Consider the following 27,211-nt stretch of genomic DNA (forward strand, 5'->3'; position numbering starts at 1 on the left):
ATCATTACTGGTGAGTACTGTATTATATTATATATCAGGCAAGAAAGTAACTGTATTTTGGCCTTTCAGCAGATTGAGAGGTTAGCTTACTATATATTCCTTTACAGTGATCACCTTTGTTGTCTAAGCTGTTCCATGACTGTGAAGCCTAATAATCATAAGTGTAAGTACTATGGTTTGAGCTCACTTACTGGTGATCCTATAGACACGTTGATTGTTTGTCTGTATGTGTGTTCGTGTGTGGATGTGCACATACAGATATATGCATTGGTTTGCCCTTTTACAGAATTTCCATTTGAATATGGCCTCACTAACCGTACAGCCCGGGTATTGTCTGAACCTGACATATTGATTTGTCTGAGTAAGTGTACGGAGTTACTGGCATTATTATGCTAGTTGTATTACACTTTATAGGTTTTAATACCTTGTATCTGTGCATGCCTTTGGTGTAGGTGTACACTCACGGTGATTACTAACAGTGACATTGGTTTGTGTCTTTGACCCACATATGGTGCCAAATGAACTTGTTTGATAATTGACACGAGGGGCGTGGTGGTCTACTGATGTTTTTTTGTATTTTGTTTCTTTCATTGTATGTATTTTTATTTTGTTTATTCTCTGTTTTTTCAGTAATCAATATATGATGCTTTCAAAATATTGTGTATAACTGGAAGCTTATCTTGATAAAGATCCCAAACTGAGGATCGAAACGTCGACTAAATAAGCCTAATCTCGACTGAAATAAAGCTATTGTGAAAAAGTGAACTAGCGAGAAATCATTTGATCGGATGAGTGCACCCCCACACTGCTGGACTTTTGTCTAAATATTGTGGATCTACCATTCTATGGAGATTTCCACTAGGAGCACCCCACGGTTGTCTTTAAATTCCTGATGCGAGTGCAGGATTATACATGTTATATATATATATATATATATTAAACAGCCCAGGCAGGCACGAGTAAACTAATTATACCTCCAGTATGAACTTTTCATCCTCTACAAAAATGTAATTAACAAGAAAGGACAGAATTTTACTCAACCAACAGGTTTTGGCCCCCTTTTCGACTATCTCAATCCGACATCAAAATGATGTCGGAATGAGATTGACCCGGAGGAGGCGAGAGGGGGGGGAGCCGCAGGGAGACGGGGGGACAGCCGTCGGGCATACAGGAGATCAGCGCTACGATCAGCGCTTCAGCTGGATGTCACTCACCCGCCCGACCTCACGGCAGCTTCCACCCGTCTCCAACAGCACACTGTTGGAGACGGGTGGAAGCTGCCGTGAGGTCGGGCGGCTGAGTGACATCCTGCTGCAGCGCTGATCGTAGCGCTACGGTAGCACTGATCGTAGCGCTAATGTCTCCTGTATGCCCGCCGGCTGTCCCCCCGCGGCTCACCCCCCTTCTCCTCCTCTGCGTCCCATCTTAATTCGACTTGAAAAAGTCGAATTAAGATGGGATTGAATAGAGGTTGTCGGATCCATTCCGACAAATACATGTCGGAATGGATCCAACTTTAATTGAATATACCTCACAGTATTGTATGTACTGCTATATGCTGCAGGAATGTTGCCAAATATAATCGTGGCAATTCACTTGTTACCAATTAAAAACGTTAATAGAGAATTCTCATATACCATGCTCACCCACAGGGGTAATTGTGTGGCATTACTTTGTAATGTAATTTCCAGCCTATGCTGATGCAACAAGAACTACCTGATGACATTACAGGAGGTGCCTCACATGGATAAGGAACACATCAGTGTATGTTTCCAATCGCCCTGTGCAAAAGGCAAATAATGTTCTGCCATGGACTACATGAAAATGACAAATAAAACAAAGGCATGACATTACTGAATGTTACTATTATTATCCTTTATTTATATGGCGCCACATGGGATCCACAGCGCCCAATTACAGAGTAAACAAATAAGCAAAACATGAAGACAGCAACTTAGAATTCAAAACAGGACAAGGAGAAGTATAGGACAAGTACAGGGCATCAGGGCATATAAGCATAGCTGCGTCAGTATACAGCACTGAAATAAGTATGAGGACGGCAGAAAACCGAGAGATTTGGTGCCGTCAAAGGGAGTAGTGAAAAGAAGATAGGTTAAGAGACGTAAAAGCACATGAGGGAAGAGGACCCTGCTCGGTATTGCGCTTATATTAAAATGAAGCTTAAGCTTTGAGAAGCTAGATTAAATAGGAAGCATATTTTACATGAAATGTGTATACCAGCATACTGATAACATTAGGTGGAGGGCAGGTGATCTACTTGCCCACTCTCATTGTAAGAATATGTTACCTCAGGCTTCTCTTGCAGACAGTCTGTATGTGGCATGAAGTGTTGTACTCTGCCTCTCTGCCTTTCTGGTTTGAGCTTGGCATATAAACTGTATAATAAATGAAATGAAGCAGGTGTGTGAACACCTGTTGGGTCCGGTTACGTTATTACTAAACTAAATATTATAATCCCGTCAGTCAGCTATTTTATGGCTTCAGTGTACCATCCTCTAGATCACTAATTAGACAGGATATGCCCTTTATGTTACTGTTTAGTTAGGAGGCCACAGGAAAGGCATGCCTAGAGCAGCATGATTGCAGAGTTTTCACTCTTTCAATTGATCATTTATCAAACTTATTTAATATCATAGAAAGAACAATAATCAAGAAAATATGTAAACATGCATCTGTATATTGGCAGAGCTGTCCACTGTTCCTATTATAGGCCGCTTCAGGCAAAATGGAGTGTTTGTTATGTTTTGTTAACCTATTCACAACGAATACTTGACGTATTATTTATTTTAAACAAAAATGATTTAGCACAATAATGTTAGGAGCTGCTGCAGCACCTCTCTCTGTCCCAGCTGCTGCAGCAGCTCTCTGTCTCAGCTGCTGCAGCATCTCTCTCTCTGTCCCAGCTGCAGAAGCACCACTTTCTGCCCCAGCATCTCTGCCCCAGCTGCTGCTGCATCTCTTTCCGCTTCAGCTGCTGCAGCACCTCTTTCTACCTCAGCTACTGCAGCACCTCTCTCTGTCCCGGCTGTTGCAGCACCTCTTTCTGCCCAGCTGCTACAGCACCTCTCTATACATTGATGCTGCAGCAACTCTCTCTACCCCAGCTGCTGCTGCAGCACCTTCTTTCTGCATTCGAAGCTGCAGAGTAACATGTATAAGCGGCTCTACTGTGGTATAACGTGTATAAATGGCTCTACTGTGGTGTAAGTGTATAAGGGGCTCTACTGTGGCATAACATGTAGAAGCATTTCTATTTTGGCATACCGTTTATAAACGGCTCTACTGTGGTGTAATATGTATAAGGAGTTCTACTGGGTGGTGTAACGTGTATAAGGGGCTCTACTGTGGAATAACGTGTATAAGCGCCTGTACTGTGGTGTAGCGTGTATAAGTGGCTCTACTGTGGCATAACGTGTATAAGTGGCTCTACTGTGGTGTAACATGTGTGAGGAGCTCTACTGGGTGGTGTAACATGTATAAGGGGCTCTACTGTGGCATAAAGTGCATTAGCAATCCTACTGTGGTGTAACATGTATAAGGGGCTCTACTGTGGTGTAACGTGTATAAGCAGCTCTACTGTGGCATAACATGTATAAGAAGCTCTACTTTGGCATAACGTGTATAAGCGGGTCTACTGCGGTGTATAAGGAGCTCTACTGGGTGGTGTAACGTGTATAAGGGGCTCTACTGTGGCACTTATCTCTATGTTTACTGGTGTAGTTATGCTTAGTTGCCCTGTACTTGTCCTATATTGTATTCAACTGTAAGTCACTGTTTTCCTATTTTTTATGTGCATTTGTACTCTGTAATCGGGCGCTGCGGAACCCTTGTGGCGCCATATAAATAAAGGATAATAATAATAATAATAATAAGTGGCTGTACTGTAGTGTAACGTGTATTAGCGGCTGTACTGTGGTGTAACGTGTATAAGTGGCTCTACTGAGGTGTAACATGTATAAGGAGCTCTACTGGGCGGTGTAAAGTGTATAAGGGGCTCTACTGTGGCATAAAGTGCATAAGCAATCCTACTGTGGTGTGACGTGTATAAGGGGCTCTACTGTGGTGTAACGTGTATAAGCGGCTCTACTCTGGTATAATGTGTATATGAGGCTCTACTGTGATGTAACGTGTATAAATGGCTCTACTATGGTGTAACATGTATAAGGGGCTCTACTGTAGTGTAACGTGTATAAGCAGCTCTACTGTGGCGTAATGTATATAAATGGCTCTACTGTGGCATAACAAGTATAATCGGCAGGCATGCAACAGAAATCTTGGGGACCCGTACAGTGATATCTCTGGGTCCCCCTCAGATTATTTATGTATATATATATATATGTGTGTGTGTGTGTGTGTGTGTGTGTGTGTGTGTGTGTGTGTGTGTGTGTGTTCATCCGCAATGGAATTTGCCGTGCAATATAAGGAACTGTTAATAAATAGATATATATTATTCATTTATCTATACACATATATAAATATGTATATCTCTCTTTCCTTCCCCACACACACCACAGTCTGTGTCTCTCTCTCTCCTTCCCTCCACACATTACACAGTCCCCAATGACTCGGGGCAGACCAGAGGTGATAACAGGAGACACTGACACTTTATATGTCTCACTGTCTGCTTATAGCTGTGCAGCAGGGTAACTTCTGTCCTGCTACACCACTCTCTGCCCCAGCTGCGCAGCACCTCTCTCTGTCCCTGCTGCTGCAGCACCTCTCTCTGTCCCAGCTGCTGCAGCAGCAGCATCTTTCTATGTCCCAGCTGCTGAAACACCTCTCTCTGCCCTAGCTGCTGCAGCGCCTCCCTCTGCCCCAGTTGCTGCAGCACCTCTTTCTGCCTCAGCTGCTGCAGCCCCTCTTTCTGCCTCAGCTGCTGCAGCACCTTTCTCTGTCCCGACTGTTGCAGCACCCCTTTCTGCCCCAGCTGCTGTAAGGAGCTCTACTGGGTGGTGTAACGTGTATAAGGGGCTCTGCTGTGGCATATAGTGCATAAGCAATCCTACTGTGATGTAACGTGTATAAGCTCTACTGTAGTGTAATGTGTGTATTCAGCTATTACAAGTCATGCCCTGAGAAGTTGTGTTAAAGGACAACCTACTACCACAAGACAAGTGCACTTTCCATTGATTAGAGTGTCCCAGCGCCCATTTGTGACTACTGTAATCACAAGCCACAAGCCTTAACTACAAGCCTTAACTACAAGCTGCATATTTCCCATGTACTATTTACACCACCGGACAAACAAGTGTCAGGCAACTACGCACAAACATAGCTGCAACAAGAGCTCTTACTAAGACTGTGGTGTCTGAATTTAACTTAACTAAATGTGCTTCTTTCACCCCATCCTCTGCCTACATGCTTTTCACCATGTCCAGGGGCACCGAGAAGGGTGGGTAGGGTATGTGTACTGATTACTTGGGCTTGTTGGAGGGTCCCACCGGGGGCCTTTGTCATCTCCCTTTTGCAGCAAGCAGTGAAGCTTATTTTTTGGGGGGAGGGGACGTTGTAACGCCTCCCGGATGTGGCCACATCCCTAGTACCCGGGACCCATTCAGCTCTCCCTGACCTTGTTCACCTTTTCATAATGTCCTTAAATAAATGGCAGCCAGCCAGCAAAGCTGAGGAGAATAGAATTAGGGGTCTATTTTCCAAACTATGGAGGAGATTTATCAAAGCTTGGAGAGAGATAAAGTACCAGTCAGTCAGCTATAAACTGTCATTTATTTCACAAGCTGTATTTGAAAAATTTACAGTAGCTGATTGGTTGGTACTTTATCTCTCTCCAAGCTTTGATAAATATCCCTTAAATCTGACTGTAAAACATGCAGAAATAACTGCTTAAGTGACAGCACTGTAAAAAAATAAGAATTTACTTACCGATAATTCTATTTCTCGTAGTCCGTAGTGGATGCTGGGGACTCCGTCAGGACCATGGGGAATAGCGGCTCCGCAGGAGACAGGGCACAAAAGTAAAAGCTTTAGGATCAGGTGGTGTGCACTGGCTCCTCCCCCTATGACCCTCCTCCAAGCCTCAGTTAGGATACTGTGCCCGGACGAGCGTACACAATAAGGAAGGATTTTGAATCCCGGGTAAGACTCATACCAGCCACACCAATCACACTGTACAACCTGTGATCTGAACCCAGTTAACAGCATGATAACAGCGGAGCCTCTGAAAAGATGGCTCACAACAATAATAACCCGATTTTTGTAACAATAACTATGTACAAGTATTGCAGACAATCCGCACTTGGGATGGGCGCCCAGCATCCACTACGAACTACGAGAAATAGAATTATCGGTAAGTAAATTCTTATTTTCTCTGACGTCCTAAGTGGATGCTGGGGACTCCGTCAGGACCATGGGGATTATACCAAAGCTCCCAAACGGGCGGGAGAGTGCGGATGACTCTGCAGCACCGAGTGAGAGAACTCCAGGTCCTCCTCAGCCAGGGTGTGCCCCTGACCAAGTAGCAGCTCGGCAAAGTTGTAAAGCCGAGACCCCTCGGGCAGCCGCCCAAGATGAGCCCACCTTCCTTGTGGAATGGGCATTTACATATTTTGGCTGTGGCAGGCCTGCCACAGAATGTGCAAGCTGAATTGTACTACACATCCAACTAGCAATCGTCTGCTTAGAAGCAAGAGCACCCAGTTTGTTGGGTGCATACAGGATAACAGCAAGTCAGTTTTCCTGACTCCAGCCGTCCTGGAAACCTATATTTTCAGGGCCCTGACAACATCTAGCAACTTGGAGTCCTCCAAGTCCCTAGTAGCCGCAGGTACCACAATAAGCTGGTTCAGGTGAAACGCTGACACCACCTTAGGGAGAAACTGGGGACGAGTCCGCAGCTCTGCCCTGTCCGAATGGACAATCAGATATGGGCTTTTGTGAGGCAAAGCCGCCAATTCTGACACTCGCCTGGCCGAGGCCAGGGCCAACATCATGATCACTTTCCATGTGAGATGTTTCAAATCCACAGATTTGAGCGGTTTAAACCAATGTGATTTGAGGAATCCCAGAACTACGTTGAGATCCCACAGTGCCACTGGAGGCACAAAAGGGGGTTGTATATGCAGTACTCCCTTGACAAACTTCTGGACTTCAGGAACTGAAGCCAATTCTTTCTGGAAGAAAATCGACAGGGCCGAAATTTGAACCTTAATGGACCCCAATTTGAGGCCCATAGACACTCCTGTTTGCAGGAAATGCAGGAATCGACCGAGTTGAAATTTCTTCGTGGGGCCTTCCTGGCCTCACACCACGCAACATATTTTCGCCACATGTGGTGATAATGTTGTGCGGTCACCTCCTTCCTGGCTTTGACCAGGGTAGGAATGACCTCTTCCGGAATGCCTTTTCCCTTAGGATCCGGCGTTCAACCGCCATGCCGTCAAACACAGCCGCGGTAAGTCTTGGAACAGACATGGTACTTGCTGAAGCAAGTCCCTTCTTAGCGGCAGAGGCCATGAGTCCTCTGTGAGCATCTCTTGAAGTTCCGGGTACCAAGTCCTTCTTGGCCAATCCGGAGCCACGAGTATAGTTCTTACTCCTCTACGTCTTATAATTCTCAGTACCTTAGGTATGAGAAGCAGAGGAGGGAACACATACACCGACTGGTACACCCACGGTGTTACCAGAACGTCCACAGCTATTGCCTGAGGGTCTCTTGACCTGGCGCAATACCTGTCCAGTTTTTTGTTCAGGCGGGACGCCATCATGTCCACCTTTGGTCTTTCCCAACGGTTCACAATCATGTGGAAGACTTCCCGATGAAGTCCCCACTCTCCCGGGTGGAGGTCGTGCTGAGGAAGTCTGCTTCCCAGTTGTCCACTCCCGGAATGAACACTGCTGACAGTGCTATCACATGATTTTCCGCCCAGCGAAGAATCCTTGCAGTTTCTGCCATTGCCCTCCTGCTTCTTGTGCCGCCCTGTCTGTTTACGTGGGCGACTGCCGTGATGTTGTCCCACTGGATCAATACCGGCTGACCTTGAAGCAGAGGTCTTGCTAAGCTTAGAGCATTGTAAATTGCTCTTAGCTCCAGTATATTTATGTGGAGAGAAGTCTCCAGACTTGATCACACTCCCTGGAAATTTTTTCCTTGTGTGACTGCTCCCCAGCCTTTCAGGCTGGCATCCGTGGTCACCAGGACCCAGTCCTGAATGCCGAATCTGTGGCCCTTTAGTAGATGAGCACTCTGCAGCCCCCACAGAAGAGACACCCTTGTCCTTGGAGACAGGGTTATCCGCTGATGCATCTGAAGATGCGATCCGGACCATTTTTCCAGCAGATCCCACTGAAAAGTTCTTGCGTGAAATCTGCCGAATGGAATCGCTTCGTAAGAAGCCACCATTTTTCCCAGGACCCTTGTGCAATGATGCACTGACACTTTTCCTGGTTTTAGGAGGTTTCTGACTAGCTCGGATAACTCCCTGGCTTTCTCCTCCGGGAGAAACACCTTTTTCTGGACTGTGTCCAGAATCATCCCTAGGAACAGCAGACGTGTCGTCGGAGACAGCTGCGATTTTGGAATATTTAGAATCCACCCGTGCTGTCGTAGAACTACTTGAGATAGTGCTACTCCGACCTCCAACTGTTCTCTGGACCTTGCCCTTATCAGGAGATCGTCCAAGTAAGGGATAATTAAGACGCCTTTTCTTTGAAGAAGAATCATCATTTCGGCCATTACCTTGGTAAAGACCCGGGGTGCCGTGGACAAACCAAACGGCAGCGTCTGAAACTGATAGTGACAGTTCTGTACCACGAACCTGAGGTACCCTTGGTGAGAAGGGCAAATTGGGACATGGAGGTAAGCATCCTTGATGTCCAGGGACACCATATAGTCCCCTTCTTCCTGGTTCGCTATCACTGCTCTGAGTGACTCCATCTTGATTTGAACCTTTGTATGTAAGTGTTCAAATATTTCAGATTTAGAATAGGTCTCACCGAGCCGTCTGGCTTCAGTACCACAATATAGTGTGGAATAATACCCCTTTCCTTGTTGTAGGAGGGGTACTTTGATTATCACCTGCTGGGAATACAGCTTGTGAATTGTTTCCAATACTGCCTCCCTGTCGGAGGGAGACGTTGGTAAAGCAGACTTCAGGAACCTGCGAGGGGGAGACGTCTCGAATTTCCAATCTGTACCCCTGGGATACTACTTGTAGGATCCAGGGGTCCACTTGCGAGTGAGCCCACTGCGCGCTGAAACTCTTGAGACGACCCCCCACCGCACCTGAGTCCGCTTGTACGGCCCCAGCGTCATGCTGAGGACTTGGCAAAAGCGGTGGAGGGCTTCTGTTCCTGGGAATGGGCTGCCTGCTGCAGTCTTCTTCCCTTTCCTCTATCCCTGGGCAGATATGACTGGCCTTTTGCCTGCTTGCCCTTATGGGGACGAAAGGACTGAGGCTGAAAAGACGGTGTCTTTTTCTGCTGAGATGTGACTTGGGGTAAAAAAGGTGGATTTTCCAGCTGTTGCCGTGGCCACCAGGTCCGATGGACCGACCCCAAATAACTCCTCCCCTTTATACGGCAATACTTCCATGTGCCGTTTGGAATCTGCATCACCTGACCACTGTCGTGTCCATAAACATCTTCTGGCAGATATGGACTTTGCACTTACTCTTGATGCCAGAGTGCAAATATCCCTCTGTGCATCTCGCATATATAGAAATGCATCCTTTAAATGCTCTATAGTCAATAAAATACTGTCCCTGTCAAGGGTATCAATATTTTCAGTCAGGGAATCCGACCAAGCCACCCCAGCGCTGCACATCCAGGCTGAGGCGATCGCTGGTCGCAGTATAACACCAGTATGTGTGTATATACTTTTTAGGATATTTTCCAGCCTCCTATCAGCTGGCTCCTTGAGGGCGGCCATATCTGGAGACGGTAACGCCACTTGTTTTGATAAGCGTGTGAGCGCCTTATCCACCCTAAGGGGTGTTTCCCAACGCGCCCTAACTTCTGGCGGGAAAGGGTATAACGCCAATAATTTTCTATCGGGGGAAACCCACGCATCATCACACACTTCATTTAATTTATCTGATTCAGGAAAAACTACAGGTAGTTTTTTCACACCCCACATAATACCCTCTTTTGTGGTACTTGTAGTATCAGAAATATGTAACACCTCCTTCATTGCCCTTAACATGTAACGTGTGGCCCAAATGGAAAATACGTTTGTTTCTTCACCGTCGACACTGGAGTCAGTGTCCGTGTCTGTGTCGACCGACTGAGGTAAATGGGCGTTTTAAAGCCCCTGACGGTGTTTGAGACGCCTGGACAGGTACTAATTGGTTTGCCGGCCGTCTCATGTCGTCAACCGACCTTGCAGCGTGTTGACATTATCACGTAATTCCCTAAATAAGCCATCCATTCCGGTGTCGACTCCCTAGAGAGTGACATCACCATTACAGGCAATTGCTCCGCCTCCTCACCAACATCGTCCTCATACATGTCGACACACACGTACCGACACACAGCACACACACAGGGAATGCTCTGATAGAGGACAGGACCCCACTAGCCCTTTGGGGAGACAGAGGGAGAGTTTGCCAGCACACACCAAAACGCTATATTATACAGGGACAACCTTATATAAGTGTTTTCCCTTATAGCATCTTAATATATAATAATATCGCCAAATAAGTGCCCCCCTTCTCTGTTTTAACCCTGTTTCTGTAGTGCAGTGCAGGGGAGAGCCTGGGAGCCTTCCTAGCAGTGGAGCTGTGTAGGAAAATGGCGCTGTGTGCTGAGGAGAATAGGCTCCGCCCCCTTTTCGGCGGGCTTCTTCTCCCGTTTTTCTGACAACCTGGCAGGGGTTAAATACATCCATATAGCCCCAGGGGCTATATGTGATGTATTTTTAGCCAGCATAGGTACTTTCATTGCTGCCCAGGGCGCCCCCCCAAGCGCCCTGCACCCTCAGTGACCGTTGGTGTGAAGTGTGCTGAGAGCAATGGCGCACAGCTGCAGTGCTGTGCGCTACCTCATGAAGACTGAGAAGTCTTCAGCCGCCGATTTCTGGACCTCTTCTCTCTTCAGCATCTGCAAGGGGGTCGGCGGCACGGCTCCGGTGACCCATCCAGGCTGTACCTGTGATCGTCCCTCTGGAGCTAGTGTCCAGTAGCCTAAGAAGCCAATCCATCCTGCACGCAGGTGAGTTCACTTCTTCTCCCCTAAGTCCCTCGTTGCAGTGAGCCTGTTGCCAGCAGGACTCACTGAAAATAAAAAACCTAACAAAACTTTTACTCTAAGCAGCTCTTTAGGAGAGCCACCTAGATTGCACCCTTCTCGGCCGGGCACAAAAACCTAACTGAGGCTTGGAGGAGGGTCATAGGGGGAGGAGCCAGTGCACACCACCTGATCCTAAAGCTTTTACTTTTGTGCCCTGTCTCCTGCGGAGCCGCTATTCCCCATGGTCCTGACGGAGTCCCCAGCATCCACTTAGGACGTCAGAGAAATAAGAGTGAATTCTTGTGCACAGGTTAGCTAGATGAATCTGCAGTATATTGCTACCTAACTCTGACACACAACAAGCTCTTTTATCACACACAACAAGCCCTATTATCATTAGCACGTTTCCCAATCTGAAGAAACGGGCAACGACCAGTGAGATGGGTAAAACTTTGGAAACTGAAATTGGCATAAGCCCATGAGAATGTTACCTGCTCATAATGCTTCCCTTTTGGAATAAATTCATATTTTTGGAAGATATATACCTCTGTTGGACCATTATTATTAATAATAATAATAATAATAATAATAATAATAATTTTATTTATATAGCGTTCTTTCTCCAACAGGACTTAAGGCGCTTCATTCTTACTTTTAACTAATGGTCCTAACATAGCGGTTGATTCAATTGAATAGCGACGGGAGCTATTCAATTCAGCATGATGGTATGTCGGAGAATGCCGGTTCTCGCGCCTTAAACATGGTGTTTAGTCGTGAGAACCGTCATTTTCCAAGTTAAGTGCCCGGCGTGATGCTGTTTCCTTCGCAATAAGGGCAGAAAACAGCATTGTGCCAGTAGTTTTGACGGTTTTGTACTCGCACGCCAGGAGGGATGCGAGAAGAAATCCTCCAGTCGGGCATAACACCGTGCTGAATCTAATAGCTCCGGGAGCTCCCTCTCGGCGATATTGAATATGTGTTGAATTGAATCGATCCTATAGAGACACAGATATCGGGAACATTGGTATTCAATACAGATTCAGCAAGCCAACCTGTGCCCAAGATTGAATTCCTATTTTACACTGTTTCATCCAGGGGAATCTAGAATTCAACTCACAGTGGCACTTTTTATTGATCTTAGTGACCTCACTATGGTATATGTCCCCCAAAATATTCCTTATTGTTGTGATATGAAATAGAAGGAATGTTAATTTTCGAGGTATATTGGCTATATTAAGAAATATGCCTTTAGGGGCAAATTTATCAAAGCTTGGAGAGAGATAAAGTACTGGCCAATCAGCTCCTAACTGCCATGTTACAGGCTGTGCTTGAAAATGAAAGTTAGGAGCTGAATGGTTGGTACTTTATTTCTCTCCAAACTTTGATACATACTGCTGCCCCTCAGTGCAGTATGCAATTAGCATACTGCTCGTCGGGATCCCGACTGTCACGATACCGGGATCCCGACAGTATACCGGTGTGGTAGGATTCCCCCTCTATGGGTGTCCACGACACCCATAGCAGGGGAATAGTGGTGATGGTAGCGAGCTAGCAAGGGGCTTTGTTGCGCTCGTACCCCCTGCCGGTATACTGACATTCGGCATCCCGTGCGGCGGTAAAACATACAAACCCCTCAGTGCTGTAGACATTACAGGGTGAGGAAGAATGGTAACTGTACTTGTTGTGTGGGTTCAAAGGGAAAGTATCTGTTGTTTTGGGTCTCAAATTAAGTAAAGCATTTACAAGAATCTAGTTTCACTCACACTTACTTACACACTTACACTAGTAAGGCTGACACTTTAAGGTGTTTCTGTTTTCAGAAGACTAATGTACACTGGAAAGATTCTTCTGTTTGCTTAGACTTCACAAGAGTTTCACACAAATTTGGTTGGGGTAGCACATGTAATGTACTGTAATAGTTCCAGATGTCTTTTCCCACTGATCCTGTTAATCCAGTTCTATCAGGGATCTAAACGGCAGAAAAATAAACACCAACTTGAAAATGTTAGTGTAGAGTGATTAGCTACTTCTATTTCTATTAGGACAACTGCATGAAAGCAGTTATTCACACAGATGTATCTTGACCATTGAGGGGCATTCTAGCCTGTCATGCCTGAGAACCCAGCTAACTGCAGCCCACTACAAGCCACAACAAGTAGTAGTAGTAGTAGTTGTACTGATTATCAGCAATAGAAATAATGGCAAGTTACAATAAGTAATAGTAGCCCAGTAAAAAGACGTCACTTGTAACACTATCCAATAATGTCAGCTGCAGTGGTAGCACCCCCAAATAGTCCACAAAAGTTGTATGTAGTATGTCCTGTAGTATGCCAGCAGTAACAGTACTGCACAGTTCTAAGCATACCTGCTTACTTTCCTGCAAGATCTACCCTTCGAGATCTCATCAAATGTTGGCAAGTATGGCTATAAGCCAACAGCAATAGCCTAAGGGGTATATTCAATTAAAGTCGGATCCATTCCGACATTCATTTGTAGGAATGGATCCGACCTGGGCTATTTAATGGACATCTCAATTCAACTTTTACAAAAGTCGGATTGAGGGGGAGACGGGGGAGAACCGTGGGCAGACGGGGCTGTAGCGCTGCTCTCCCTCGTCTGCCCGCGGCTCTCCCCAGTCCCTCCTGTCTCACAGCCGCCGCTCCGTCCCCCATCACAGCCGCCGCTCCATCCCCCATCACAGCCGCCGCTGCTCCCTGTCTCCCCCTCTCTCACTGCCGCCGCTCACCGCAGCATCCACCCAGCTCCAGCAAACATGGTCTCGCTTGCTGGAGCCGGGTGGACGCTGCTGTGAGCGGCGGCTGTCCTCCAGCCCTGCTTACCCCGTCCCCGCCTCGGCTCTCCCTGTCTCCGGCGCTGCAGTCCCCATCTCAGTTCGACTTTTTTAAAAGTCGAACTGAGATGGTCGAAAAGGGGGCCAAAACCGACGACACAAGCACGTAGATCGGCAGCTATTCCGCCGATCAACGTGCTTTTCGACAAGTCAAATTCCACAACTTGTCAAATAGGACTGAATAGGTCAAATCACGATTAGACCTTAAAAAGCGAAAACTGCTGTCTTTTCGACAGACGGCAGTTTTCGACACCAATTGAACATACCCCTAAAACTGTTTAACCACTTGCCTGACATGGTCGCATCAGATGTGACCATGCCTGCAAGTGCTCTATCTGACCTGGTTGCACAGGATGCGATCAGTCAGATAGAGAGTGTTAGCAGCGGCAGGGAAGATAAACTTCCCTCCGCTGCTGCTGTCAGAGGACCGGAAGGTCCCTCTACCTCCCTGCACTCTCCCCCTGTGTCTGCCGTGCTGCCGATCACTACTGATTGGTCAGCACGGCAGGATCCCCCCTCCAGCGGCTGCAGACAATGGCAGCCGCTGGGGAGAGTAAATTAACCCTCCCAAGCCACCCTCAGACCCCCCCCCCCCCCCCCCCCTGTATACCTTCAGGCTGTCAAGTTTTTTTTAACTAAAATCATTTGGGATAGGGTTAAAGTCATGTTCTTCACCTAATTCACTCATAAAAAAAACCTGACAATTTTGGAGCGGTTTTCGGGTAAATAAATCGTCAGTTAAGTGGTTAAAATGGGGTAATCTCTTTTTAAAATAGAAGAATAATAGAAGCATTAAGGAGCTAGCGCACCCTATAAAAGGACAAGGTCACAGAAATCTTGGGTGACTTCTAATATACTTTTTATTTTACATGAATGGAATATATTATTACTAATAATACACATTAATGGGACACATTCCAAAAATGAGTCACGTGCAGTGGCGTAACTAGGGCAGGATGAGCAGGGCAAGTGCCCTGGGCACTGTAGCAGGCCCAGCAGAGGGGGGCGCTGCCAGCCACGGCATGGTGCCCGCACCATACTTGCCTACTTTTGAAAAAGCATTTCAGGGAGATTGTGAAAGTAACACCTATTAGAGCTGACGTGTACTGCTACATCGGAGAGACGTGTCATAAAATAGCTTACATCCAAATGTAAATGAGCCCTAGTTAGTAAGATCTACCTGTTGAATCAAAGACAGTGATATTTTGTGTATTGTGCTTTACAAGAGGTTCCATTTACTGTAAGTGGCCACGAGAAACCTTATTTAAAATGCATGTAGCCATATGGATCATTGGGGCAGACGTATTAAGCCTGGAGAAGTGATAAAGCAGTGATAAGTGGAAGGTGATAACACACCAGTCAATCAGCTCCTGTCATTTTTCAAATCTGTAATGATTGGCTGGTGCATCATAACCTTCCACTTATCACTGCTTTAACACTTCTCCAGGCTTAATGCATCTGCCACATTGTGCCTTATAGCCAATGCTGGGAAATGACACTGATGATCCAATGTATCTCCGATTTATTTTTTTATCCCCAAGAATGTAACAGCTACATAATGGAGGTAATGTGCAATCAAGGAGATTGCTGGTCTATTCAGGGAGTCAGGGAGATTGCTATTATTTCAGGCAGTCTCCTGCAGAATGCAGGAGGGTAGGCACCGCCCGCACCCCGTGTCCACAAAGAGATGCAGGCAGTGGATGGTAGTGTGCTGAGAGAGATGCAGGGGGAGATGGTGAGCTGAGAGAGATGCGGGGGGGAGATGGTGAACTGAGAGAGATGCAGGGGGGAGATGGTGAGCTGAGAGACGACACAGGGGGAGAGGATGGTGTGCTGAGAGAGATGCTGGGAGGAGATAGTGAGCTGAGAGAGATGCGGGGAGGAGATAGTGTGCTTAGAGACGACGAAGGGGAAGAAGATGGTGTGCTGAGAGAGATGCAGGGGGGAGATAGTGTGCTGAGAGACGACACATGGGGAGAGGATGATGTGCTGAGAGAGATGCAGGGGGGAGATAGTGTGCTGAGAGACGACACATGGGGAGAGGATGGTGTGCTGAGAGAGATGCAGGGGGGAGATAGTGTGCTGAGAGACGACACATGGGGAGAGGATGGTGTGCTGAGAGAGATGCAGGGGGGAGATAGTGTGCTGAGAGACGACACGAGGGAGATGATGGTGTGCTGGGCAAACTCTGGAACTTCCCACAGAACCTTCATAAACTTTCAAATTGTGGGCCTAATTCAGACCTGGTCGCTGCAGCGGGAGCGAATGCAGGCTGAAGCCATGTGCTGTGTGTGCACACACAGCAGCTGCACCGGGCCTGCACACACAGTGAGATGCGAAGGCATCTCACTTGTGCGATCGCCTCTGCCTGACTGACAGGCAGAGGGGGTCACGGGCCATGTCGGCGGCATTGCAGCGGCGTTTGCAGGGTGAGCCGCGGTGGCCGCGTGATGTCACACGCAGCCGCTGCGGCTAAAAACATGGCGGGTAGCCGCCTGCCTTCGCAGAAAGGACTAGCCCCGTGCTGGGCGTCCCCCCGCATGTCAGAGATTTTAATCGTAGAAGTGTGGTTTCGTACACATCTACGATCAGGTCTGAAATAGGCCCTACATCCCTACTGTACAGTCCACATATAACCTCACATATTTTTTGGTTCTTCCCTTTCCCATCCTCCTGACCCCAGGCCAACATTGCTGTGTGACCATATCATGCAGACCACCAATAACCTTTCCAATCTGTGAACCATTATGCAATAGATAACATCTATCCCTGTGTATCAGATTGTAAGCTTGCGAGCAGGGCCTTCCTACCTCTATGACTGTTACTACCAGTTTTTTTTCAATTGTAAAGCACAATGGAATTTGCTGCGCTATACAGGAAACTATTAATAAATAAATAATAACATAGGATTTTAATACCTACCAGTAAATGCTTTTCTCTTAGTCCGTAGAGGATGCTGGGGACTCCAAAAGGACCATGGGGGTATAGACGGGATCCGCAGGAGACATGGGCACACTCTAAGACTTTGAATGGGTGTGAACTGGCTCCTCCCTCTATGCCCCTCCTCCAGACCTCAGTTAGAAAACTGTGCCCAGGGAGACGGACATTTCGAGGAAAGAATTTATTGTTTAAGCACGGTGAGTGCCATACCAGCTCACACCACGAACATACCGCAGAACGTGGCATTCAATAGAACACCAGTCAAGGGCATGAAAAATGACACAGCCACATGCTGAGAGAATATGTAACACAACCTGTGTGTCAACCCAACCAATAAGAAGATACCGCATGCCATGGCATGAACAACGTCAGTAACAGCCTGACAGAAAAGAAACACCACAAAAGTGTAACCATAACCAATAACTGCAGACACAGTACGCACTGGGACGGGCGCCCAGCATCCTCTACGGACTAGGAGAAAAAGATTTACTGGTAGGTTTAAAATCTTATTTTCTCTTACGTCCTAGAGGATGCTGGGGACTCCGTAAGGACTATGGGGTTTATACCAAAGCTCCAGACCGGGCGGGAGAGTGCAGATGACTCTGCAGCACCCATTGAGCAAACATGAGGTCCTCCTCAGCCAGGGTATCAAACTTGTAGAATTTTGCAAAAGTGTTTGAACCCGACCAAGTAGCTGCTCGGCAAAGCTGTAATGCCGAGACGCCTCGGGCAGCCGCCCAAGAAGAGCCCACCCTCCTAGTGGAATGGGCCTTTACCGAATTTGGTAACGGCAATCCAGCCGTAGAATGAGCCTGCTGAATCGTGCTACAGATCCAGCGAGCAATAGTCTGCTTAGAAGCAAGAGCGCCAACCTTGTTGGCTGCATACAGGACAAACAGTGCCTCTGTTTTGCTAACCCGAGCTGTCCTGGCTACATAAATTTTTAAGGCCCTGACTACATCAAGTGACTTGGAATCCTCCACGTCAGCCGTAGCCACAGGCACCACAATAGGTTGGTTCATATGAAACGACGAAACCACTTTAGGCAGAAATTGAGGACAAGTCCTCAACTCTGCTGGATCCACATGGAAAATCAGATAGGGGCTCTTGTGAGACAAAGCCGCCAATTCAGACACCCGCCTTGCAGATGCCAAGGCCAACAACATGACCACCTTCCAAGTGAGAAATTTTAATTCAACTGTTTGAAGAGGTTCAAACCAGTGTGATTTAAGGAACTGTAACACTACGTTAAGGTCCCACGGTGCCACTGGGGGCACAAAAGGAGGTTGGATATGCAGCACTCCCTTTACAAAAGTCTGGACTTCTGGGAGAGAAGCCAATTCCTTCTGAAAGAATATAGATAAGGCCAAAATCTGCACCTTAATGGAGCCTAACTTTAGGCCCATATCCACTCCTGTCTGTAGAAAATGGAGAAAACGACCCAGCTGAAAATCTTCCGTAGGAGCATTCTTAGCTTCACACCAAGATACATATTTCCTCCAGATACGGTGATAGTGCTTCGCCGTTATCTCCTTCCTAGCTTTGAGTAGAGTAGGGATGACTTCCCCCAGAATACCTTTCCTAGCTAGGATTTGGTGTTCAACCACCATGCCGTCAAACGTAACCGCGGTAAGTCTTGGAACACACAGGGCCCCTGTTGCAACAGGTCCTCCCTGGGAGGAAGAGGCCACGGATCTTCTGTGATCATTTCCTGAAGATCTGAATACCAGGCCCTTCGAGGCCAATCTGGGACAATGAGTATTGTCTGCACTCTTGTTCGTCTTATTATTCTCAATATTTTTGAAATAAGTGGAAGCGGAGGGAACACACAGACCGACTGAAACACCCACGGTGTCACCAGAGCGTCCACCGCCACTGCCTGAGGGTCCCTCGACCTGGAACAATACGTCCGAAGCTTTCTGTTGAGGCGTGACGCCATCATGTCTATTTGAGGAAGTCCCCAACGCCTTGTTATCTGTGCAAAGACTTCTTGATGAAGTCCCCACTCTCCTGGATGGAGATCGTGCCTGCTGAGGAAGTCTGCCTCCCAGTTGTCTACTTCCGGAATGAAGACCGCTGACAGAGCGCTTACATGATTTTCCGCTCAGCGAAGAATCCTGGTGGCTTCTGCCATTGCTGCCCTGCTCCTTGTCCCGCCCTGGCGGTTTACATGCGCCACGGCTGTGACGTTGTCTGACTGGATCAGAACGGGTAGGTTGCGAAGAAGATTCTCCGCCTGTTGCAGGCCGTTGTATATGGCCCTTAATTCCAGCACATTGATGTGTAGACAAGCCTCCTGGCTTGACCATATTCCCTGAAAATTTTTTCCTTGTGTGACTGCTCCGCATCCTCGGAGGCTCGCGTCCGTGGTCACAAGAACCCAATCTTGAATGCCGAACCTGCGACCCTCTAGAAGGTGATGATAATGTCAATCATTATCTTAAAACATAAAGCTATACACTATTACCGTGGAGCCGCTATGGCCGCTAGACTTATTACACACACTACGGACTAAGTACGCTATTGGCGTACTGAGTACCGTATGGGTACGCACTTAGCGTAGCAGACGCTAAGCCGTAGGCGCGACGCACGAGCGGCACGTACGCTCACGGATTCACGCTTCGTACCAAGCACGCTATTGGCGTACTGAGTACTGTACTGCTACGCTATTAGCGTATCACGAGCGGCACGGACGCTCACAGAATGATATACAGTAAACCTTGTTAACAAAACAATGTATGGATGTGCTTATACTCTAAACCTTAGTAGTCAAATATTGTAACGATGTAACGCCTAAAAACCTTAACAATGTGTATGCTGTTAGAGCGATTAAGACGCTAAGAAAGCCCTTTTGCAGGAAAGTGAAAACACAACACCAGGTTTTGCTAAAACCACAGGGCTCTAACACCGCAGTGGATTATTCAGAGAAAAAGGGAAAAACAGTTACAAGTTATACACTACAAGCTAACAAGGAAATCTAAACAGAATAACAGAGAATAATGATGGCTACAGAGAATATACATACGTGTGCGTTCGCAAGCGCAAACTGGATCCAGTTCTCAGCTATTCAGGTAGAAAGCCTTCAGAGTCTTGAGGCTGGCCAGGCAACAGTGGTCTTTTTATACACAACATGCATAGACAATACAATGGTCCCTGTAATCTCATTGTTCATTGGACACAGGGATGTGTCTCTACATTACAGCAAAGGTCATAGGTGGATTTGAACAGGTGGGCTGTGTCTTTCCCCAACTGCTCTGGTGGGAGGTATCCTCAGGATTCCCGCCGCATGTGTAATTTACAGCAAATACAGTTAATGTTCATAATCTACTTCTGTACATAACTATACGCAGGAGCGAGCGATCCTTTCCTAACTAACACCGGAATGTTACCCTTAAAATACCCTACAGCTGGATACTAGACACCACCTTTTAACCTTTATCTGACCCTTCCTATCATGCAAAGAGGAATCTCTCTGTCCAGGAACTGTTTAAACTAATCTTACTCGCTGACAAGGTCTAGGGGAATATTATCTACAAAATGCACTATTTGGGTTAAATATGCTACGTTCGAGTCGCACGCTACACGCTCACAAACTCCGCCGTAAATACACATCTCATGCACAAGAGTCGCTGGAGCGTCTCTTATGCAACTTGCGGGTATGTGTACGCACGGGGGACCAGGTGCACGAGCAGCGTGCATGTGCATGAGGGGTTAGTACAAGGGATATGCATCATGATATTTTTAAACTTTGACAGTGAGCACTCTGGAGCCACCACAGAAGAGAGAACCTGGCCCTGGGGGACAGGCTTATCCTCCGATGCATCTGTAGATGGGATCCTGACCACTTGTCCAGAAGGTGCCACTGAAAAGTTCTCGCATGGAACCTGCCGAACGGAATGGCCTCGTAGGCCGCCACCATCTTTCCCAATACTCTAGTGCATTGATGAACTGACACTCTTTTTGGTTTCAGCAGGTCCTTGACCATGTTCTGGAGTTCCTGGGCTTTTTCCATTGGGAGAAAAACCCTCTTTTTTTTCGTGTCCAGAATCATGCCCAAAAATGACAGCCGAGTTGTCGGAACCAACTGCGACTTAGGTAGATTTAGAATCCAGCCGTGTTGTTGTAGTACTCTCAGGGAGAGAGACACGCTTTTTAGTAACTGATCTCTTGATCTTGCCTTTATCAGGAGATCGTTCAAGTATGGGATAATTGTGACCCCCTGCTTGTGCAGGAGCACCATCATTTCCGCCATTACCAAACGGCAACGTCTGAAACTGGTAATGACAATCCTGTACAGCGAATCTCAGGTACGCCTGATGAGGAGGATATATGGGGACATGAAGGTATGCATCCTTTATGTCTAGTGACACCATAAAATCCCCCCCTTCCAGGCTGGAGATCACTGCCCGGAGAGATTCCATCTTGAATTTGAACTTCTTCAAATATAGGTTTAGGGATTTTAGATTCAGAATTGGTCTGACCGAGCCATCTGGCTTCGGGACCACAAATAGGGTTGAATAAAACCCTTTCCCCTGTTGCACTAGGGCAACCCTGATAATCACTTGCTGTTGACACAGCCTTTGTATGGCAGCTGAAACTATTTCCCTCTCTGGGGGAGAAGCTGGCAAGGCCGATTTGAAAAATCAGTGTGGAGGCACATCTTCGAACTCCAGCTTGTAGCCTTGGGATACAATTTCGACCACCCAAGGATCCAAATCCGACTGAACCCAGACCTGGCTGAAGAGTCGAAGACGTGCCCCCACCGGTGCAGACTCCCGCAGCAGAGCCCCAGCGTCATGCGGTGGATTTTGTAGAGGCCGGGGAGGATTTTTGTTCCTGGGAACTAGCCGTAGCTGGTGTTCTTTTCCCTCTACCTCTACCTCTGTCGAGGAAGGAAGAGCCACGCCCCTTTCTGAACTTATGAGACTGAAAGGACTGCATCTGGTATTGAGGTGTTTTCTTCTGCTGTGGGGGAACGTAAGGCAAAAAAGAAGACTTACCCGCAGTAGCTGTGGAAACCAGGTCCGCGAGGCCCTCCCCAAATAAAACTTCACCTTTGTAAGGCAAAGCCTCCATATGTCTCTTTGAGTCAGCATCACCTGTCCATTGACGGGTCCACAGGGACCTTCTAGCAGAAACTGCCATGGCATTGGCTCTTGAACCCAAAAGCCCAATATCTCTTGCATCCTCTCTCATATATAACGCTGCGTCCTTGATGTGCCCTAAGGTCAACAAAATACTATCTTTATCTAGGGTGTCAATGTCAGATGACAAGTTATCTGCCCAAGCTGCAATTGCGCTACCCACCCATGCCAACGCTACTGCAGGTCTGAGCAGGGCTCACGTAGTCGCGTAAATTGATTGTAAGGTAGTTTCCTGCCTGCGATCCGCAGGATCCTTTAGGGCCGCCGTGTCCGGGAACGGTAGTGCCACCTTTTTGGACAAGCGTTTCAAGGCCTTGTCCACCGTGGGCGAGGATTCCCACCATCCCCTGTCCTTTGAGGGGAAGGGATACGCCATAATAATTCTCTTGGGAACCTGCAGTCTCTTGTCTGAAGTTTCCCAAGCCTTTTCAAATAAAGCGTTCAGCTCATGAGATGGGGGAAACGATACCTCAGGTTTCTTTTCCTTAAACATGCAGACCCTCGTGTCAGGGACAGAAGGGTCCTCTGTGATATGCAAAACATCTTTTATTGCAATAATCATATATTGAATACTCTTGGCCACTCTTGGGTGCAACTTTGCATCATCATAGTCGACACTGGAGTCGGAATCCGTGTCGGTATCAGTGTCTGCTATCTGGTAAAAGGGACGTTTATGGGACCCTGAAGGGTCTTGTGACACAGTAACAGCCATGGATTGACTCCCTGCTTTTTCTTTGGACTCTGCTTTGTCCAATCTCTTATGTAATAAAGCCACATTAGCATTTAAAACATTCCACATGTCCAACCAATCAGGTGTCGGCTGTGCCGACGGAGACACCACCATCTGCTCTGCTTCCTCCCTAGACGAGCCTTCCGCCTCAGACATGTCGACACACACGTACTGACACCCCCACACACACTGGGATATATGAATATGGGGACAGACCCACAATAAGGCCCTTTGGAGAGACAGAGAGAGAGTATGCCAGCACACACCCAGCACCACTAGATACTGAAACAAAGTCCCAGCCTATACAGAGCTTTATATATAGAATTAGCACCAAATAAATGTGCCCCCCCCCCCCCCTCGTTTTTGCCCCCTGTTACTTGTTCAGCAGGGGAGAGTCCGGGAGCAGCTTCTCTGCAGCATGCTGTGGAGAAAATGGCGCTGGTTAGTGCTGGAAGATCAAGCTCCGCCCCCTCGACGGCGGGCTTCGGTCCCGCTATTTTTATTATACTGGCTGGGGATTTATTATATACTGCCTCCGCAGTATCTTTATACGTGTGCCAGTCTTATGTGAGGTAAAAATTGCTGCCCAGGGCGCCCCCCCTGTGCCCTGCACCCTTGCTGTGCCTGTGTGTGTTGTGGGAGCAATGGCGCGCAGCGCGACCGCTGCGCGGTACCTCATGAAGATCTGAAGTCTTCTGCCGCCTTTGAAGTCTTCTTGCTTCCTATACTTACCCGACTTCAATCTTCCGGCTCTGTGAGGAGGACGGCGGCGCGGCTCTGGGACGAACAGCAAGGACGACACCTGTGTTCCGACCCTCTGGAGCTAATTGTGTCCAGTAGCCTAAGAAGCAGAGCCCATCAGTCCAGGAAAGTGGGTCTGCTTCTCTCCCCTCAGTCCCACGAAGCAGGGAGCCTGTTGCCAACAGTGCTCCCTGAAAACAAAAAACCTAACAAAAGTCTTTTCAGAGAAACTCAGTAGAGCTCCCCTGTAGTGCATCCAGTCTCCTCTGGGCACAGGATCTAACTGAGGTCTGGAGGAGGGGCATAGAGGGAGGAGCCAGTTCATACCCATCTAAAGTCTTAGAGTGCCCATGTTTCCTGCGGAGCCCGTCTATACCCCATGGTCCTTACAGAGTCCCCAGCATCCTCTAGGACGTAAGAGAAAAGAACGGCATCGAACCGGTTAAAATGACTGCATCCCACAAAAGAATGTGTCACCAAGCATTGTGAGGGAATCTAACTCACAAAGGTAGACTTACCAGTGGTATTCCCCAAACAGCGGTACACCGTCACAGGGTAAAACTCCAATATCTCTCGGATTCAGCCTCAGCATTCCTCTGGCCACACCTACTGCAGACGCACGGCAGCCTGCCGCAATGTTATAGAGAAGACCCAACATAAGAAACATCCCCTCTCTCTCTAGGGTAATTCTATCGGATATCTTTCCGAATATAAACACTCCCCCATGCGTATGTAATGCTAATAACTTCAAAGCATAGAAATAAAATATCACTTAGCTTCCTGCATACGATCCTTTGTGACAGGGCCCCGTGCCGACCAGGGGGTAAATTTACTAAAATGGGAGTTCTATTTAAGATGGGATGTTGCCCATAGCAACCAATCAGATTCTACTTCTCATTTATCTAGCACATTCTAGAAGATAATACCTGGAATCTGATTGGTTGCTATGGGCAACATCCCATCTTAAATAGAACTCCCATTTTAGTAAATTTACCCCCAGGAGTTGACTTTCACAGTATTCTATCCGCGGCGGGAAAAGAATAAACAATCGGACTCCTCGTGAGGATCTGAGACCAACTCGTCATGGCCGACCTAGAGCTTTATCAACAGAGCGACCAGCACATGAGAAGGAATACTTTTACTTCAGCATTCATTAGAACTTGCAATATGAATATACATATTTAAATACACATATACACACATATCCTCTATATAAATATATATATATATATATATATATATATATATATATCATACATATAAGTATTTTGTCCAGAATCCCAGGGTCCCTAGTGACATTAATGTGTGCTGAATGTGTACGACCATGTAATGAATGCCCAAGTTGTGGATCTGACCAGGAAACCTTATGGTCGACATAAAATATAGAATTTTTTCGACAACAGGGAGTGGTAATTAGGTAAAAATAACATTCTTACGACCCCGAGGGGAAGTATATACACATAAATTTAATATCATTCCCCCACAAATAAAAGCACAACTGTGCCAGAGCTACAGGCCCATGGAACCGTACCCTATACATGTATAGGTTATTGACGTCATGTTAATTTACCCCCAGTATAACAGATGGTGCCGACAGGTCACCCACATACTACTGTGTCACCCATACAGTGTTTACTTTCGAAAAAGCATACAACTACCGACCTGCCTACCCTTGATGTACAGACCCAAGTACCACCAGGAGTCGGCAATGCCGACAGAGGGATTCCCATAGCCAGCTCGTGGCAGAGCACACACACACATGTCGACACATGAGTACTATAAGCTATCATGGGTATATGTGACAGGGAGAACACAGAATACCAGTACAACTCATGAACTAACACGCCCATTATAGTGTATAGTGCTATATTTTCTCTTTTGCACTAAAACCACCTTGCCCCCCCCCCTCGTTTTCCACTGTTAGCTGCTTAACAGTGCTTTTTGGCGGGAACATGAGGAGAAAATGGCGCTGTAACAAGTTGTGAGGGCTAAGCCCCGCCCCCTCTCGGCGCGCTTCAGCCCCTCTAATAATATTCATATTTATACTGGCGGGGGTCCCTATACAGTGCCTATGCACTGTATACATCTTTTTCCAGTTGCAGGAAAGAGGTATATTGCTGCCCAGGGCGCCCCCCCTGCGCCCTGCACCCTTGTAGAACCGTTGGTGTGTGGGAGCAATGGCGCGCAGCGCGACCGCTGCGCTGTACCTCCGACCTGAAGTCTTCTGCCGTCACTGAAGTCTTCTTTATCTTCCAACACTCACCCGGCTTCTGTCTTCTGGCTTCTGTGAGGGGGTTGACGGCGCGGCTCCGGGAACAAGCAGCTAGGCGCACCATGTGATCGAACCCTCTGGAGCTAATGGTGTCCAGTAGCCTAAGAAGCAGAGCCTTTAACTCAGAAGTAGGTCTGACTTCTCTCCCCTCACTCCCACGAAGCAGAGAGCCTGTAGCCAGCAGGTCTCTCTGAAAATAAAAAACCTAGCATAAAGTCTTTCCAGAGAAACTCAGTAGAGCTCCCCTAGTGTGTGTCCAGTCTCTCCTGGGCACGAAGTCTAACTGAGGTCTGGAGGAGGGGCATGGAGGGAGGAGCCAGTTCACACCCATTCAAAGTCTTATAGTGTGCCCATGTCACCTGCGGATCCCGTCTATACCCCCATAGTCCTTACGGAGTCCCCAGCATCCTCTAGGACGTATGAGAAATAAAAATAATCAAACCTGATGATTGGAGTGGCAGATAAAATATTGTGTAAGCAGATTTCAGTAAGGACACACACAAATGTGTCCCATAAGGACCAGCACGTAAGCATTTATCCACCGGTTAAGAGGAGTAGCTTTTACACCTAGAAGAGCTCGGGTATAAGCACACATTGATGACTAGTAGTAAAGTGCATATGCTGCCAATACAGGGATGTATGCATTTTGAACAGATATGCAGGGTTGAGTATGTATTACCGGCGCTGGGGATCCCGGCGGTCAGCACACCGACTGTGGGATCCCGGCAGCAGAATGCCGGTGGGGGGGCAAGCGCAAACGAAGCCCCTTGCGGGCTCGCCACAGGTTCTATACCCACTCTATGGGTGTCGTGGACACTCACGAGTGGGAAAAGTCCCTGCTAGCTGGCATGACAACTGTCGGGATTTAGTGGGGGGTGGGATGTAGCTGTCGGTATTGTGACCGGCGGACATATGCACATGCCAATTTTCAAATTTTTATTTATAAAAATTCTATTTTATATAAATTTTTCTCATTTCACTTTACCAACTTAGACTATTTTGTGCAGATCCATCACATAAAATTCAGATAAAAAAATAAATAAATTACAGGTTGTAATGTAACAAAACAGGTAAAAAGCCAAGGGGGTGAATACTTTAGCAAGGCACTGTATATGCAGAAGTACACTATTTTTCTGTGTGCTTTTCTTTTGAGTAATGTATGTCCATTTTACTTCCCACTATGAATCTGCTCTTGTGTGTAAAGGGAGGCATAGTTAATGCAGATGAGAACAAAAATATTAGGTAGCAAATACTAAGGGAATATAAGAGGAAATGATTTCACTAATACCCCTTTCACATCGCACTAAAAACCCGGTATCGACACGGCATAT

The 27,211-nt window shown here is 47.2% G+C and overlaps 1 protein-coding gene across 2 annotated transcripts in view; it reads right to left on the reverse strand.

The window, feature by feature from the left end:
- MYO5C (myosin VC) overlaps positions 1-27,211 on the reverse strand; it is a 333,517-nt gene that overhangs the window by 293,177 nt on the left and 13,129 nt on the right. The window contains exon 1 of one of the 2 annotated variants that reach the window (XM_063926096.1): positions 2,309-2,394. The exons of the other annotated variant lie outside the window; for it this stretch is intronic. Within the exon in view, the coding sequence (XP_063782166.1) occupies positions 2,309-2,344 (36 nt within the window). The 5' untranslated portion in view covers positions 2,345-2,394. Of the gene's footprint in view, positions 1-2,308; positions 2,395-27,211 lie in introns of those variants that run through there. 2 annotated transcript variants of the gene reach the window in all.

This window comes from Pseudophryne corroboree, chromosome 6 (genome assembly GCF_028390025.1).
Source record: "Pseudophryne corroboree isolate aPseCor3 chromosome 6, aPseCor3.hap2, whole genome shotgun sequence".
NCBI classification, from domain to species: domain Eukaryota; kingdom Metazoa; phylum Chordata; class Amphibia; order Anura; family Myobatrachidae; genus Pseudophryne; species Pseudophryne corroboree.